At 38.6% G+C, this 17,794-nt stretch overlaps 2 protein-coding genes across 2 annotated transcripts; one reads left to right on the top strand and one right to left on the bottom strand.

The window, feature by feature from the left end:
- The first annotated feature begins 79 nt into the window (after window positions 1-79).
- Window positions 80-11,420, top strand: abcg5 (ATP-binding cassette, sub-family G (WHITE), member 5). The gene is made up of 14 exons (XM_062430913.1): window positions 80-422; window positions 760-881; window positions 1,254-1,390; window positions 3,108-3,206; window positions 3,938-4,070; window positions 5,064-5,203; window positions 5,410-5,539; window positions 5,676-5,889; window positions 6,354-6,559; window positions 8,905-9,043; window positions 9,246-9,319; window positions 9,557-9,668; window positions 9,884-9,996; window positions 10,484-11,420. The coding sequence occupies exons 1-14, from the start codon at window positions 253-255 to the stop codon at window positions 10,666-10,668; spliced, it is 1,974 nt and encodes a 657-aa protein (XP_062286897.1). The 5' UTR covers window positions 80-252; the 3' UTR covers window positions 10,669-11,420.
- dync2li1 (dynein, cytoplasmic 2, light intermediate chain 1) lies at window positions 11,414-17,373 on the bottom strand. Its single transcript, XM_062430914.1, has 13 exons — window positions 17,302-17,373; window positions 17,073-17,196; window positions 16,930-16,964; window positions 16,567-16,636; window positions 15,391-15,479; window positions 14,949-15,147; window positions 14,724-14,792; window positions 14,437-14,514; window positions 14,211-14,290; window positions 13,939-14,009; window positions 13,670-13,767; window positions 13,499-13,591; window positions 11,414-11,521 (listed from the first exon to the last, which is right to left on the bottom strand). Exons 1-13 carry the CDS (start codon window positions 17,313-17,315, stop codon window positions 11,459-11,461), a joined length of 1,083 nt encoding a protein of 360 aa, XP_062286898.1. The 5' UTR covers window positions 17,316-17,373; the 3' UTR covers window positions 11,414-11,458.
- Window positions 17,374-17,794: the final 421 nt, after the last annotated feature.

The following is a 17,794-nucleotide window of genomic DNA, read 5'->3' as shown; positions in this document are numbered from 1 at the left end:
GTCTTCTTTATACAACTCCAGATCAAAGTTCTCTGAGATAACGCAACATTCATTGTGTGTTTATGGTTCCCGAGAGACACCACTGCTGCGCTGTGTAGGGAATTGGCGCAGAGAAACTCAGTGTGAGACTGTGCAACGACTCACTTTTAGAGCCACATATGCTGTATAAGAGTTATGTGGATATGAACAAATTGATCTGAGACGGACTTGATACACTCATAATTGTTTGGAGTAGCAGATTGGCCGGATAACATGAACAAATTCTACTCAATGCAGGCGGTGGAGCCAGAGAACGGGACCAATTTTAGAGAGACCTTTAAGTTTGTGTCTGAGGTGAAGAGGGATTTATGGAAGGATGGTGGAGAGGAGCGATCAGAGCCCTCCTGCTGCCTCAGTGTCAGCAAGATCTCCTACACAGTCAGGTAAATGTGCAGGCAGAGTGAACGAGAGGACGACAGAGAGACTGATGTAAAAACAGACTGAGAATCAAGTAGATGAGATCATACAGATGATACATTATTATGCATACATAGTCAAGTGTAGGTCAAAGTGTCTTTGATTTTATGATACTGATAATGAAACAGAAGAAAAATGATGTCTGTTTTGTCTGTGTAATATAAAATGAAACACATGCCTGATTGTTAATATATTTTCAAATCAAATGATGATCAATTTGACTCTGAGGGTTGATTATATTCTGGGAATGCTAAAAATGTGTGTGTGTGTGTGTGTGTGTTTGTGTTTGTGTGTGTGTTCCAGTGAGCGTGTGGGTCCGTGGTGGGACTTGCCCTCCTACAAGAAAAGATGGACTCGTCAGATCCTCAATGATGTCTCCTTGCACATTGACAGTGGGCAGATCATGGGCATATTGGGCAATTCAGGTTCGCACTCAGCTCAATCCAAAGAGCAAAAAAAACAACAACCAAATAGTTAAAACAATTTGATGATTTTATGAACATGCATTACATAGCTGTCAAACTGTAATATTTTTTGTATGGAAATTGCTCTGTTAATGATTGATGTAGTTATTAGAAATTGTTAAACATTGAATGTTTTGCTGAAGAATGCAAATAAAAATAATGAAAGCACATTTTATTCAGACTGAAGGTCAAATTAACTGGTTACCACTATAGTGTAAAAGTGGTCACATGTGTTGCTAAGGTTCCTATTCCTAGATATGTGACCAGATATCTTATTTTACTTTAATTACATATGTATCTGTGTGCTCATATGTGTGTGTTTGCGATGTAAAGGCTCAGGAAAGACCACGTTGTTGGATGCCATCTCTGGGAGGATTGGAAACTGTGGTTCATTGACCGGTGAGGTCTTCGTTAACGGCAGGAAACTGAAGAGAGAAGAGTATCAGGACTGCTTCTCCTATGTGCTGCAGGTGACACACGAGCACACAAAGCCATACTTTACACAGACAGAAAGACAGACAGACAGACAGACAGACAGACAGACAGACAGACAGACAGACAGACAGACAGACAGACAGACAGACAGACACACAGACAGACAGACAGACAGACAGACAGCCAGACAGACAGGCAGACAGACACACACACACACACACACACACAAACACACACACACAAAATTATTTATGAGATATCTATAAGAAATCTATATAAGAAATCTATACTAAACACACACATGCACTTCCCATTGCCTTAGTTAGTTCCCATCGCACACTGACACCAGGGTTAACTTTTTCTCATCATATCGAATGATGAGTGGCTGCATGTAGACATTTTGTATTTACTTAAAATGTACATAAATACCAAACCACAAACTCCATGAACAGTCCATTTTGCAAAAACTCCAGAAAAAGTTGCCCTGGTCTCTGTGTGAAATTAACTAAGACCCTTGATAGCCTCCTCATACACCTAATCTCTCAATGAGAGGTGCTCAAGTGTATCCAAAGCCTGAATTAAAAACACTGGCTTAAAACTGGCCTTGCTTCCTTTCAAATCACCTCCCCCTACTCGCTGATAGCACCACCGCCCCCCACCCCCCCACGCTCTCTAAGCCTTGTCATTAACTTCCCCTGCTAAGCTGTAGATGAGGAGGTGATATGAGCACCTGATATTAAAGTCATTCAGATGAGAGACTAAGGAGAAGTGGGATTGGGAGGTGCCACGTGTTAATTGAGGCAGGCAGAGCAGGTTCAACACGTTCAAGCTATGAATGTACGTGTGTGCACATATCTGTTTGCACACACGTATGTATATGAACATGCAGTATGCAGTAAAGTACTACTAGCGTCCAAGATGGTAGTACACTCAGTGTGCAGTGATGTGCAGCCACAGTACTCTAGATTACAACTCGGAAATGTACACTTTGCTGTTGCCCTAAAGTGTGATGATAGCAGGTTATAAAAATCACACAGGGCAGCTCAGGTCCTCTATTCATTTAAAATAGCCAAAGAAGATCCTGGCTAGTTATTGAAACAGGAATATTTTAGTGGTTTTATTCATTCATTTTGGTCTTTAGCAGACTTCTCTAAACGTTTCTTAATAAACACACAGTGCCTGAATCTATTGAAAGCGAGTATCACTTTGAATCCCATAATTAATACTCACTCACCTAATACACTTTTCTGTTGCCTAAATGTGTGATAGCAGGTCTATAAAATTACACAGAGCAGGTCAGGTGCTCTGTGGATTTAAAATAGAAAGAGAAAGAAAGAGAATTAAATTGTTGTGGACCGCCATCTCACATTGATCCCCTGAGAACACTCAAACTCTTTGACTGGTTTTGTTTCTTCAAGGAATGAAAAAACAAAATGCCAGTCTGACTATTAAGCTTCCAGATATACAGCAGTGGAGATTGGAAGTGATCATACTCTATATGCAGCTATAGGTGGAGATAATTGAAATTTCACAAAAATTTAGAATTTTGCATTTTTTCAAGCTTTCCAGTGCAAATCCATAGTCTTGGTACCCATGTCTCCTGTAAATAAAAAGTGAGAAAGACTGTACTGCAAAGCCTAAAAAATACATTTTACAATATCCATATGTTGTGTTTCTCTTTCTTGTTTCTTGTTATTGTTTTTTCCTGATTTATGACTCTCTTTCTCCTCTCCCTCTCTTCATCTCTGTCAGAGCGATAACCTGTTGAGTTATCTGACAGTGGAGGAGACCTTAACCTACACAGCTCAGTTGGCCCTGCGGAACCACTCGGTCACAGCTATCAAGAAGAAGGTGACTTTTGGGAGCTTCTCCTGCTCTGTCCACTCCATTTTTCCAGGTTTCTTTATCTTAAACTTGGCATTTCACCCTGCTGGGGAGAAGACAAAGACGAAATGTGCAGATGAAAAGAATCACAGAAGAAATCACTAAGGATGAAAGCACATTACAAAGTTTCAGCAAAATTATTGCTAATAAGACACCCAACACATAATTAGAAAATGTAGATGTAGACTTTTCTTTCTTTAATCGGACACTTTCTCACAATGATTGGGATATTTTGATGTGCATTTTGCCAACTAAGCCAAATATGGTTGTCACATTCTGCTCCAAGGAAAATTGTGCAGATTTGAACAATGCTTTAAATGTCAAATGTGTTGCCACATGTTTGAGACATTAATTAGTTTTAGGTATGCTGACACACAGCAATTACACCCATCCAGCTGGTGTGTTTACCATATATGTTCAATTCAAAGAGACAGATATATCTGTCAAAAAGGACCAAAAATGTACGACTAGTGCGAGGCATCATTCAAGAAAGTCAATGACCATTTGTTAGCATGTTTTTAAACTTAGAAAAATATGCCTTATCTTATTTCCTTTGATCACAAAACAGCAAAGAGACACACACAGAACGACAGTAAACAGAGAATATTTAGACTACTAAACAAGTGAATTAACTAAAACTATCCTTAAAAGAAATAATTCTCTCTTCACCTGACCCTTGACCTCTGGCTCCTGTGCAGGTGTCGTCGGTAATGGCCGAGCTGAGTCTGAGTCATGTGGCTCACAGTGTAATCGGAGGTCGTGTTTTCCCAGGGATCTCTGGGGGTGAGAGGAGGAGGGTCTCCATTGCCAGCCAGCTACTTCAGGATCCCAGTGAGTAGGTCCGCGGCAGAGATACGATTGAGGAGAATCAAAGGGTTTTTTATCCGTCTACAAGTTTTAAATCATTCATATTGTGGATGCTGAATCTAGTACATCATTGCACACAAACACATGATATTTCATAGATATACTGCAGGAAGCAACAGGATGGGAGGCAGGACTGTGTCACACCAAGAAAAGAAGAAAGTTCACCACTAGACCTGTCTCTCCCCTAAGAGTTTTAGAAGTCCACACTGAAAGAAAACAAAAGGATCTAAGTGAGAGAGGAATGAGGAAAGGACAGAGAAAGGGACGGAGGGAGAGATGGAGAAGAGTAATGAAAGACTGGGTTATCAGACCACAAAGGGAATGAGCAGGGACCCACCTCTGCATATATGTGTGTGTGTGTGTGTGTGTGTGTGTGTGTGTGTGTGTGTGTGTGTGTGTGTGTGTGTGTGTGTGTGTGTGTCTGTGTGTGTGTGTGTGTGTGAGTGAGAAAGTGTGTGAAAGTGTGTGAAAGTGTGTGAAAGTGTGCCTATGCTCATCCCAGGTGTAGTTTATCAAGTCTACAGTCCTCTAGGGAGGGTGAAGGGTCTCAGTCCTCATTGAGGATTATATTGGTCATGAACACACACACGCACACACACACACAGAGTAATGAGGAGTTCCCATTCGCTGACTCTCCAATCAACCAGGAAATGAATTAATCTCACAATTAAAGCATCTGCTAATTCCACTCTGCTTTCATAATGCAAAGAGGCAATCTTTTAATTGTCCTAATAAGAGTAATTAAGTAAAAAAAAAAGAACTCGCTTATCTTCACAAGTTATAAGTTGGCCCCGCTGAGATTCCTGCATGTGCCACTTAATAAAAAGTACATTTAAAAGTTTCTAACTTAAAAGAAGAAAAAAGTTACCTGTCATGCCTTTCTCTTGTTCTCCGTGTTTTAATGTGTGACAAAACTCACATGAAGGTGATGATGTCATCATTCTGATGTCGTTGCAGGGGTGATCCTATTGGATGAACCGACCACTGGCCTGGACAGCATGACCGCCAATCAGATTGTGGTGCTGCTGGCAGAGCTGGCCAGGAGAAACCGTATTGTCATAGTAACCATCCACCAGCCACGCTCCGAGCTATTCAGGGTGAGTTTGGAAATAAACTGGAGACAAGAGAGAAGATGACAAATGACTGAAACTTCCTTTAAATGTTACATAAACACTGAAAGGTTCACTGTTGTTTTTTTTTAAAATTTTAAACCAAGACTGAAGATAATGTTTTGTGGTTCAGTTGTTGATAAAAATTCAACTGAGTGTGTGTGTGTATGTGTGTTTGTGTGTTCGTCCTCCAGGTGTTCAGCAGGATAGCTATCATGAGTCGTGGAGAGTTAGTGTTCTGTGGGCAGCCACAGGAGATGGTGGACTTCTTCAGCCAATGTGGATATGAGTGTCCAGAGTACTGCAACCCCTTTGACATCTATGGTACTCTATACTCTAGTTTGTTATTTCTATTTATAACTGCTATGCAGCCACAGCACAGTGTATCATTCTGAGTGAAGGAAAAAAAAGAAGGAAGTATGACTAATCAAAAAATGTATATGTCTGTAATGTTAAACAGTTGACTTCACCTCGGTGGACACACGTAACAGTGAGAGGGAGGCAGCCACCTTCAATCGCATGCACGAGATCACTTCATCCTATCAGAGGTCTTCCATCTACCAGAGCATGCTGGAAAAAGTGGAGCAGAGCCTGCAGTGGGCAGACAAGCCAGCCATTCCCTTTAAGAGCAAAGAGTCGCCCAGCAGTGCGACCAAACTTGAAGTTCTGCTCAGGTTAGTGTTGAGCGAGCCCTCAGTACCTCTGTCTCTGTGTCAACATCATCTGTAAAGGCAATAAATGAATGAAACTTCATTTATTTATTTTTTTACCACAGAAACAATCAGATTTAGATTCCGGAGAACTTATCTGCAACTGTTCACATTTTGAGGAGGGAATTCTGAGTTTTGTGTACCTGACCTGAATATGACTCTCACCAATTTCTATAAGATGTACAGTTTAAGTACCATCCATGTGTTTTGTCAAAAAACATATACTGACATACTAGAAATATAAATGTAATACATTGATTAGCTTTATTAATGACATAATTGGCATAAATACATAATTTTACATGATGGTAATTATTGGAGGGCATTAGGCAGCTCAAATAAAACCAATCATAAACATTATTCATGTATCGCTTTCTCTTACAGTTTGTGTGTCTTTCTGTGCATTCCCATGTGTGTTTTGTGTGTAGGCGGACAGCACGTAACCTGTCCCGAGACAGGATGGGGGTTCTGATGCGTCTGTCCCAGAACCTGATCTACGGCCTCTTTGTCGCCTTCTTCGTCATGCATTTAGACCTTGATGTCACCAAGGGTGCCGTGCAGGACCGCATTGGCATCATCTACCAGAGCATTGGCGCCTCACCCTACACCGGCATGCTGAACGCTGTAGCTCTCTGTGAGTCCCACCGACACCAAACATCTGCACATAGGAAGGAATAGAATATATCTTTTTTGTCCACCAGGGTGGAAAATTGTTTTTGCCTCACCAAAACATGAGGACTCATTACAGATGATTCTTAAAAGAAAGACACAGAAGCAGTCAGTAAAACAGAGACATAATCACATTACACATTGGGTTTATTCTCATCAGTCACTTTGCAGAAAACACTCCAGCCTTTTGAGATTTCCAACAATTTGGCTCAAATGTGACACATTTACTGTAGGAAACTACTTGATTTCAAGCAGCAATGTTATTGCAGCATATTCTGCTGCAATAAAATTAACAGAAAATGAATAATTAAAAAAACTGAAATTGGATAGATACTGTCTTGACAATAACCTGAAAACCCATGGTGGTTGTATTTGAATCTTCTTATTCAAAAACTAAACACAATATAATACAATATAATCTGTAAGGAGCAGTTCATGTTATTAACCTCCTGTATTATAAAATGTAATTTTTCTTATCAATATTATATTACCATTCAATGTATATGAAGCAGCTCTGCACTGTACTGGTCTTTAATGCTGGGAAAATGGAACATATGAGGCAAAATATGAAACATGCATCAAGTTTTTGCTGTGTTTCTATCTAGTATGTCCGCCCTTATATAATTTCTGGGTGACATTATATCTAACTGCATGTGTCTGATAACATCACCCAATAAATATCTACATGAGGTGGATAAGATGACTTCAGGGAAATTTTGGAGTCCATATCACCTGAGTAAAATGGGTTTTATCTTTGTTAAACTGCATATATGAAATGTCTTTATCTTAGCTTTATAAGCCCGCTTATCTCTTGTTCAGTAGCTGAAAGGGGTCTGCTGTCTGCAGTATTTTTGTTCCAATCAGCAAAAGTGTGTTAAGTCTCGCCTGGATTTTGCTTGGTGAAAGTGCATGAAGAGACTTCACGCACTTTCAGTCTCTCACCTCATTCCTTACAATAAAAGATTAAGTGATCAATTGTAAGTTAAACTCCACTAAGATAAGAACACATGTTGTTTAACATTAGAAAAGAGGCCAAATGTCAGTTTAAACTAAATATTTCTATTAAAATATTTTTGATTTCAGGGGTATTTGCATAACAGTTACATATCTGTAAACTTGTATTATTTGATGTCCATCTTTACAGAGTTGTTTGAGCTTTACTAGAGGTCAATGACCCCAGTGTCTATCATATTCATGTTTCTTTACCTACAGACCTATGGTACCTATTCTATTTATATATGTGTCTCTCTGTGTTAAACATATTCATGGTCATAGCGGCTGATGTTACTTAATGTAACCTCAAATGTAGACAAGCACACGTTTCACACATATACTGCATCAGCACATAGAAATAGAGAGAGACAGCTAAACAAAGTTCAATCTCAGCATTCTGTAACCCTCAGTAAATGCTCTTGAAATGCGAGACCTTAAACTTTGGTGTGTACTATGCCTTAGTAATTTATTGTAGGCAGATGTTATACAAGGTTGTTTTAGCTTAGGGACCTTAGGAGCAATTTTACAAATAATTTTACAATTCTGTGATGATTATATCTGATTTTTTGTAACTTGGTGTTTTTGCAGCCTATAAAACACTAAATAAACAGTTTTTAAAAAAAATCTCAATGAAGGACTCTGGCTAAATAAATAAAGGTTACATAAATCAAATAAGGTTAAGTAATTTGAGTAATATGAAATAATACTTTTAGAATCAACATTAACATTAATTTTATATGCAACATATATGATACAGAGAATCATTTTGTCAACCAGTGAAGAATGTTGGCTGTGTAAGGAGATTATCTCTGCACTGTCCTTCTCAGTTATCTGCTAAGTCTAAAATCTTAGTTTTAGGGCTCATGCTGATATAAATACTGACGATAAGAGGTGATAAAACGCAGAAGTCTGAGCAGAAGTCACACTAGCATCAAAAGGTGATTGAAAGCACTCCATAAGCACCCAAACAGCCAAGAGGTAGTGATTGGGGATAAGATACTGACCTTGAATCTCATAGATAACATCTGATAGCATACAATACAGATCAGTGATTTGTTTAGTCCTCATGGGAGTGGTTTTACTGATGGGATATAGAAACATGCATCTCTTTAAGCTTGTAGTGCTGTAAGTATCAAAGTACCAAACCTGAAAGGGATAATGAAGAGAAGTACCCGTCCTTTCAGTTATTAATTTCTAACACGTTTATTTACAGCACCCATGTAAGAATTTAATGGTGTTTTAGTTTTTTTAATTTTACTTCTCTTTCCCACTTACAGTTTCACTCTGCTTTCTCCCTCTGTCTGTTTTTCTCACCAGTCCCAGCATTGCGAGCCATCAGTGATCAGGAGAGTCAGGATGGCCTGTACAGTAAATGGCAAATGTTCTTGGCCTACATCTTTCACATCCTGCCCTTAAGCATCCTGAGTGTCGTCATCTTTACCTCCTTCCTTTACTGGTGGGTTGTGTGTGTGTGTGTGTGTGCTTGTCTCCGAGCATCATAAAGAATGTGCTTGGTTTATTTTCACTAAGCTGCACAGTTAAACTCTATCTATCTCGGACTTCATGGATCTTCTATTCAGTATGTCCTCCTTTACCCTTACCCTCAGCCTCTCTCATCACTCACTCTTTCTTTGTCCCTTCTTCTTTGTGTCCTTCAGGACGGTGGGGATGCATCCTGACAGTTTGCGCTTCCTGTGCTTCACTGCTGTGGTCCTGGTACCTCATATTATAGGTAAGCTAATGAAATAAAGGGGAAATATAACTTGTTCCCAAGCAGTTATTTACAGTATCTCCCTTCTCATTTTTAAAGGTTTAACCACTTGTGCATAATAGGGATATGTATATCTCCATGATTCAATTCCTGTCACTTTTTAACTTTTGAAATATCAGTATACTTACATGTCAGGTCTACAACATGTTTGACATTTCCTTTGTATATTCATTAATTTTTTTTGTCCCTTTTTGTCAGGTGAGTTGCTGACTGTGGTGCTATTAGGAGTGGTCCAAGACCCTACCATGGTCAACAGTGGAGTGGCTCTGCTCAATATTGCAGGGATCTGTGTGGGTTCTGGATTCCTTAGGTGAGACACCAAATGTGATTTTTGTGTTGTAAGCAAGTAATTCAATTTATTAACAAGTTTAAGTAAGTTTATCCCAAGCCTGTTGTGATTTGGACCTTTCATAAGGCAACTTTTTTAGATTTTCCAAGTAAATGAAGGTACTATAGTGGCCACTGTTAACTTTCCAATCATGTGCAGTAACAGTAATAAACTTTCTCTACTCTTCCTCTCAACAGGAGCACACAGCAGATGCCTTTAGTCTTCCAGTGGCTCAGCTACCTGACCTTTCAGAAGTACAGCTGTGAGCTGCTCATAGTCACTGAGTTCCACGGACTTGACTTCACATGCAGTAAGTTGTTTTAACCACGGGGTGATCCTCTGTGTCCTCTCACCTTAAGAATGAGAAGTGACCACTCATTATAACAATTTAACTCTTTATAACTTGTATATTTAGCTCCCAGACTATATATGAGTAGACCAGCATGAGCAGTAGTTTTTATTTGTAGTAGTTGATATAAAAGGTAAAGTGCCTTTAGATCAGTACCTGTAGAGGACACTGGGGATATTTTCTGTCCCTTCAGCCATTTGATTTTGATCAACAAAGAATGTATTTATAGCAGATTTACTGTTCCTTTAAATCTTTTATTCTGTCAATTATTAAACCAGCACTGTATGTACTGGGAGGCTAAACATTGTTAACAATCCTCGATTTCTATGTATCCATTTATTGTCATTGAGATATAAAGTAGGCGGGTTCAGTGTTCAAGGACACATGGCATGACTCGGGCATGGCATGATTATTAACTCTTTCTCTCGGGTGTGTTGTGTTGTTGCAGATAGTTCCAAACCTTTACCGGGAGCCTGCATGGTCACACACGGCAGTCAGATCATTGATGAGGGCTATCCTGGTGCTCTGTCCCGATACACACTAGACTTTCTTCTCCTCTACTCCTTCCTCCCTGCCCTCCTGCTGCTGGGCATGATCAGCTTCAAGATCAGAGACAAGCTTGTGCGTCACTAAAACCACGGACACACATTTGTGGGAGACTCCTTTGTTTAAACAGGAATCTGTATTTGCACTTAACCCTCAAGGAATATTTCTGTGAAAGCGCTTACCTTAAAGTTTTAAAGAAAAAAGTATCATATAGTTAAGTTCAGAAATGCTTCTGTTAAACATTTTTTCAAAAAACTAAATCCCAGTACAGAGTGTGATGTGTGTAGTACAGCAGTGTTAATATTTGTTGACTTGGATGAAACCATGATTGTCTTAATATTCAAAGTACCACGAAAAACCTGCTGCTGTCACATTGATTAGGTTTAGCCACTGAGATCAACCATACAGTAAAGTCAAATTAATTATTTTTTTTATAACAGTTTATACAGTCCAAAGTGGTACATGTAACTACATGTTTATAATTTGATTCAATATTGAATGATAATAGACTTCTGTATCAATGAGTACCAGAGGAATATCCTGGCACTAAATTGCCACCCATCCATTTCTTCATTACTTTGTATTTGTAATTACTTTCTACTTCTTTTGAACATTGAGAATGTAATCTGTCATGAATACCAAGTAATGTCTAATGTAATAATGTTAAAAATTTATTTTTCTTGAATAAATGTTCGTCATCTCTATACAAGTAGTTTTGTAGAGTGTAAATATAATAGTTTGAGGAAATGTCTCTAGAGTTATACAAGTTATATTAAGTACCAAACAAGTAGAAAACATTGTAATGCAATGATACAAAAGTAAATAAATAATGAAAAATATGTATGTACATTAATGTGACACTACAGTTAATTATCTCTCATGTCTCCAGCTCCAGTCCTTTCCATGACTTTGCTGCATTCCTCTTATACTGCTCCAACTCCTGTAGAGCAGAGACAGACACACAGAGGGAACAAAACATGTCTTTTCATTAATGAAATAATTTCAAGTGAAACAGTGCAGACAACTGCACAGATGTACACTATAATGCAGAAATGCCTGCAAAGTTATCATGATGTATAATAGGTTTTGTTCTCCTCCTCAGAAATACCAGCAATGAGAGATACATTAAGTGAACACTACAGTATATCCAATACCTCCAAACATCAAACAGTAATTTAAGACTGATCAAAGTTATTGTATGTATATTATTATGGGTGAGCCATGCAAGCAACATTTACGTTCCCCAAACGATGAATCCTTATGTCCTCAGTGATCCTCCAACTTTTACTCTAGTGCCACAGGCTGGTTCACATTTTAGCTTTTTACAGACATGACATTTTTTCACTTATTCTGTAAAATATTTCAACATCTATTGACTGGATTGGCACCAAATTTGGTACAGCCATTTATGCCCCCTTCAAGATGAATTCTAATGACTGGTGGTGGTTATCATTTAACTTCATGTAGGCAATGATCAGCTCAGAATTTAAATGTGTCCAATACTTTTTCATTTTAGTATGTTTCTTCAAGGAGAATGAGAATAATGATATAGACATGATCATTCCCTCTAATATCGTCAATCATATCAGAATAATAATAATAATAATAATAACAAAAAATCAGTCAAAATATTCGCAATTAGATATTTTCTCAAAATCATTTAGCCCTAGCAAACATACCTGCCAAACATCAGTGCATTTGCATTGTTACATGCACATGTAAGCATTTAGCGTAACGCACCACTGTGCCTAAGTGCAGCCTTATAGAACTGCTAGCAAGGCAAAAGTCAAGTCTTAGTCTTGTCACTGTGTCTCCCAAAAATCTAAAAGTTTTTTGTATTACAAGTTATTTTTAATATGTTGTGTAAGTTTTTTAATTTCTCCCTAGGGGGATCAGTAAAGATACATTACCTTACCTTATACTGGGTATACAAAGCAAACTAATTGTTGTGACCTTGTGGTTAAAATCTTTAATAGGTGTATACATTTATAAATGATCAAAGCCCTGCAATACTCTCTCAACTAATGGAATTTGTGCCTCTCAAATAAAGAGTTGTGGCTAAGATTCTTTTTAGGTTATGAAAAAGAGTAGTGACTTGGGAAACAGGTTATATATGTTTTATGTTACAGAGCCAACACAATATCTTCTAATCAAGATGGACAGAAGAATCCTTGAACTGATGCCACAAAGTTGGCATCAGTTTACAAACTGCACCGACGTGCACGTGGACTCTACTTTATTCTATGTACTCTGTTCGAATAAACCTTTTACCCATTTTTCTCATTGGTTACCCAGACCCATCACATTATGTGCCGTCCAATGGCAGAGCAAGATGACCAACATCAGGTGAGATTCAGTCAGAGATAACAGTGTGTGATTTGTTGTGTGACTGACAGGTTACCGTAGTTCAAGTGCCAGAGTGGCACCCGGGCAGGCGAGCTGGGAGACTACTTATCTCTGAGTTTATAACCGTAAGAAAACTTACAGCCTGTTAATGACACATGACTGAAACACTACTAAATAACTGAGAAACAGGGGGTTACTCTAGAGCATTACCCTTGTTTAAGAACTGCCTCAACAAGTTGTATGGTTAGGAGGAAAACCAAGGAAATGCTACTTCATATTCCAGTCTGAACTTTCACCCAGTCTATCCTCCCATAAAATCTAGTCTCCTTATTAAAGAAAATAAATGGCACTGTCTCCTGAGTACAACTCTCCTTCATTTCCCTTATAATGTTTTGATAATCTGTCCTCTATAATACTCCTCTTCACAGCAGGATTTTCTGATGAAACATGATTATTCACTGTACTGCCAAGTCATGACACTGATTACAGTAGCATAGTGAATAATGAGCTTCTGTGCTGCTACAAAATAAAATAATACAACAAAAGCATGTCATTAGTCATGTTGTGTTACCTGATCTTTCTGTGTTCTCATGGCATCAATCTGAGGCTCACTGTACTGTGGGTCCTTTGCTGGATCCTTCAGTTCCCGCTGCTCACTTGTACTCTGCAAAGACAGAGAGAATTGTCCTGAATAAGAGGCTAAATGGGTTCTACACTGCAATACTGAAAGTGATTGAACTACCTCTGGGGGGAAGACACGCTCGTAAACTTTCTTCCAGAGGTCCTTTGGGTTTTTGGCATGCAGAGAAGTAATGTCCACATCAGTAGCAGGAGGGGACCCTGAAGTAACAGGGAAGTTATTTTTAACAGAATATCATACAATCCTGTTTATATCAACAAATGTCAAGACAGAAAGTGTCTATAAATGAGATGCACGTCTCACAACACAGCACAGTAAAGTTCAGTTTAAATGCAGTACTGCTTTTGGCCACAGAGCGGTGCTGTGCTCACCTATTTGGCTGAAGGAGTCGGACCCTGCTGGAATGGTGAGGGGCTTGGTGGAGTCAAGGGACACAGTTTTCCTGATCAAAACCATAGAGGCAAAAGGCAAAAACGCCAAAAATGTTTAAAAAAAGATTTCTAAACATTAAGTTAAAGATGAAGTATTGCATAATTTGTGTGAAATATAACAGGCAAATCTAACAAATATTTGTGTTAACAAAAAAACTACAACGCTAGTCCCAGTTCTTGTCCACTACTTGTTGATGTGTTATCCTCCTCACCCTTTGTCCAGACCGAATGCCAGGTGTGAGAAAAAGCTCTTTGTTTTTGATATCAGACTCTCCGACTTGATGCTAGTGAACTAATGGAAAAAAAGAAGTAACAAATACAACATCAGTTGTTAGAATGGAGGGATCGATAGATGAAAACATGAAAAATATGCTCACAGTAGTATGTTTTCATCTTGGGTTAGTGAATATGTTGCATGTATAATAAAAGCACACTTACAATGAGAGAGGCTGCGTAGTAGTGGGCAACAAAGCGCAGTGTTTTACTAACCACTTTCTTCTTGTCAGAGTCCATCTCCTGCAACACAGATGGAAAACTTTAAATCTAAATGTGCTACACAAATTATGCCAGTAATATACTCCAGTAATAGAATTTATGTATTTAACACGCAATGTTACTGTAAAAAGTCATAAGGATATTAAATTTATGTCATGAAATGTATCTTAATCAGCTAACAGGTGACACATTTTATGGGTCACATCTAGGTTGAAGTATATATGTTTTACCTGAAAGATGTCATACTTGCTGCCAATGATGAGTAGAGAAACAGGAAAGGGACTAATCAGTTCTCTGTCCTGTTGAAAAAGGAAAAAAATGAATAATCTTTCATCATCAAATACATTAATCAACATCCTATTTTAACTTTCGCTTCTTTTTTCAAATGTGCGATACTATATGTTGCACTGACATCACGTGAGTATGATGGCCAGTGTTAAGAGCTGAGGTCTTACAGGATAGTCTTTAGGTAAGACACGAGCAGCTGAGCGGACAGACGTCTGGTGTTTGGCTCCAGCTTGGGCCTTTTCTGCTCGCTGAGCCTGAGAAGTCACTTTCTCCACCTGAGTTTGTGCAGCCTGTAGCAGCTTTTCTATGGTCCCCCATAGAGAGTTGGGTTTAGACAGGTCCAGAATGAGGATGACAGAGAGGGCCCTGGGAAAAGAGTACTGAGGCTCAGACCAATAAAACACCCTTTTCTTTGATTTAACTGACTTGACACTTTAAACCATATCGATTTTAAAGTTACACATAGAGTACTCTAATAGAAAACATATAATATTCACAAATGATAACATGTCAAACACTGCCCCTCATTGTAAAACATTCACGTGAAAACTGTTCAGGAATCAGTAAATAAAACACTAAAAGACAGCAAGATCTCAGGAATATGTGTACCTGATGCTGACGGGCGTGATAGGAATCTGGACCAAGTCTGACAAAGAGGTCCCTCCTCCTAGCTCCCATATGTGGGCGATGTCTTTGGGCTGAAACATGAAACCAACGGACTATTATCACACCATCTTATTAAGTTACAGGATGTGTACATATTGAACACACATTCTACATTTTTACAGCATTTACTTTAAAGAGGCAGGACATTTACTAGAGTAGGTTTGGGCAAGTCGCTTCACATGAGCCATCTCTGACAGTACTGCATTGTGTTGTGAGCACTTGAAGCTGTGATTAATGAATGTATTGTCTTTTGTAGCTCTTTAAAAAACTTCACATAGTTTCATGTCATCAATGTAAAAACAAAATACATGATTTGGGGTATTAACCGCTGAATGGGAAATCTGTGGTATGTTTGTTAGTTGTTTGTGTTTTGTGCTGCTTTGTATACTTTATTGTTTCATGCTGTAATGAGTTTTGTGCTTTTTGTGCTAAAATGTGTGTATTTACAGAGTTTTGTATTTAAGTGTACAGTCGCCGGCCACTTAATTAGGTACACCTGTGCAATCCAATATAAAAGCTCTTCTATATATTCTATATTTATGAAGCTTACACATTTTCAGTCAGGAAGCTGATAAATTTACTTTATGATTATTATTGAGGCTGTACTAAGTGGTGGTGGTGCATTAGGGTGCATTACATTGAAGGGTGTTCCTAATATTTTGCACCCCTCATGTATGTTAATGCAGTGGACCAAATATTAGGAACACCATTCAATATAATGCACACTATTACAACACCATCACCCACTATGACTGCAATAATAAACACAAAGCAGAAGTATCACCTTCTTGACAATGTCAACAAATATTGAAAATGTATTAACTTCATAAATGTAGAATTTATGGCAGAACTGTTGTATTGGATTGCATTAGATTGCACAGGTGTACCTAATAAAGAAGCCAGTGAATGTATGTATATGTCTTGTTGAGTCTTATGGAGTTTCACATGTATTTTACTGTAGAGTTTTATCTATTTTAAAAGCCTGTTTAGGGACAGGTTTGGCTATAAATGCTGTGGTATGCAGCATAGGTTCATGCTATATAATTGTCCCATGAATTAATAGAGTGCTTCCTCCCAGTTTTTTAGTGGGCATCTTAACAGAAGTAATAAAATCCTTACTGTGTTGTGTCCTCGGGCTCGTCTGCCAAAAGTGTACTCCAGAGCCAGAGTGGGCTTTGGTGGTTCATCCCTGGTTGGAAATAAATAAATATATATATTATAGATAATTATTAGTAGGTTAGTATTCTAAGTTGTGATTTTAGGTGACCTTTATAACTTTCACCTGTGTGCAGAAGATGTTTAAGAGCAGATGTTTTTTTTTAGGAAGACAGATTTGATAACTTTTGAGATGAGAGATGAGCTCCTACACTGCACACACACACACACACACACACACACACACACACACACACACACACACACACACACACACACACACACACACACACACACACACACACACACACACACTCACTCACTCACCTGTCGAGACACCTGAGGAGAATGGACGTTTTACCCTGAAAAGAAAAGGCAAATGTGAGCTTACTAGCAATAACAAATCACTGATAACAAAACAAGGGAGGTCATACATGCACCGTCTATGGGCTGGCACGGCAGTAACATACCCCAGCCTTGCTCCCCATCAGAAACAGGCTCCTCTCGCTGACCGTCTCTCCTCCGTCCTCCTCTCCGCCTCCGGTGTCCCGATTCTGGACCTCCGCTGCAGCCAGCTCCCATAGCGTGTCCGAACTGACAAACACAAGACAAAAGTGACACATTGCTCCACTTTTTATGTTTTTGTTTCGGTGACATCGTTAGGAACAACGAAAAATGAGCCTACACACTTATTCTCACCTTATTTTAGGCATAACGTGATGTTTCTCTCCCGCTGTTGACAAAGCTAGCTAAAGGAAGAGAACCCGACACAAACGTTGCCACAGTAACGGCGGAATTTGATGACGTTGTCAATGCTCCATTGCATTGTGGGAAATGTAGTGTGCCTTTAGGTGCAGATTTATTTTTGTTTTAACTACATGTTTTTTTTAAACTGTGCTGTATTTAGGGTGAGTAAGGATATGCTTTTTTTAAAACAAGCTTGTCATCATACAGTTCTTGCAATAGGGATTATATTTAAGCAGTCTATGTCATTTTACTATTTTCAACATCTACCATTGTAAACCATGGTAAAGGTGCCTCTAATACTAATACTAATCCAATACTATTAATTAGTAATTCACAAAGTACAGTTATAAGTTCAGCAGTACATTATTCTGCTGGTATTATCACTTGTAAGATGACTTAAACTACATATACAAATATTATTAACTATTTTTACTGTGAACTTTTT

Source organism: Scomber scombrus, chromosome 12 (assembly GCF_963691925.1).
Source record: "Scomber scombrus chromosome 12, fScoSco1.1, whole genome shotgun sequence".
Taxonomy (NCBI): Eukaryota; Metazoa; Chordata; class Actinopteri; order Scombriformes; family Scombridae; genus Scomber; species Scomber scombrus.
This window is presented reverse-complemented; position numbering and strand designations above follow the sequence as displayed.

What these genes read in the sequence shown, in the direction of transcription:
- abcg5 (XM_062430913.1), top strand. Translation starts at nt 253, where the DNA reads ATGAACAAATTCTACTCAATGCAGGCGGTGGAGCCAGAGAACGGGACC. An exon ending in GCTTCTCCTATGTGCTGCAG is followed by an intron (nt 1,391 to 3,107) that starts GTGACACACGAG and finishes CATCTCTGTCAG; the next exon opens with AGCGATAACCTGTTGAGTTA. An exon ending in TCACAGCTATCAAGAAGAAG is followed by an intron (nt 3,207 to 3,937) that starts GTGACTTTTGGG and finishes GCTCCTGTGCAG; the next exon opens with GTGTCGTCGGTAATGGCCGA.
- dync2li1 (XM_062430914.1), bottom strand. An exon ending in GAGCCCGAGGACACAACACA is followed by an intron (nt 15,480 to 16,566) that starts GTAAGGATTTTA and finishes TTCATGTTTCAG; the next exon opens with CCCAAAGACATCGCCCACAT. An exon ending in GCATTCGGTCTGGACAAAGG is followed by an intron (nt 14,010 to 14,210) that starts GTGAGGAGGATA and finishes GGTTTTGATCAG; the next exon opens with GAAAACTGTGTCCCTTGACT.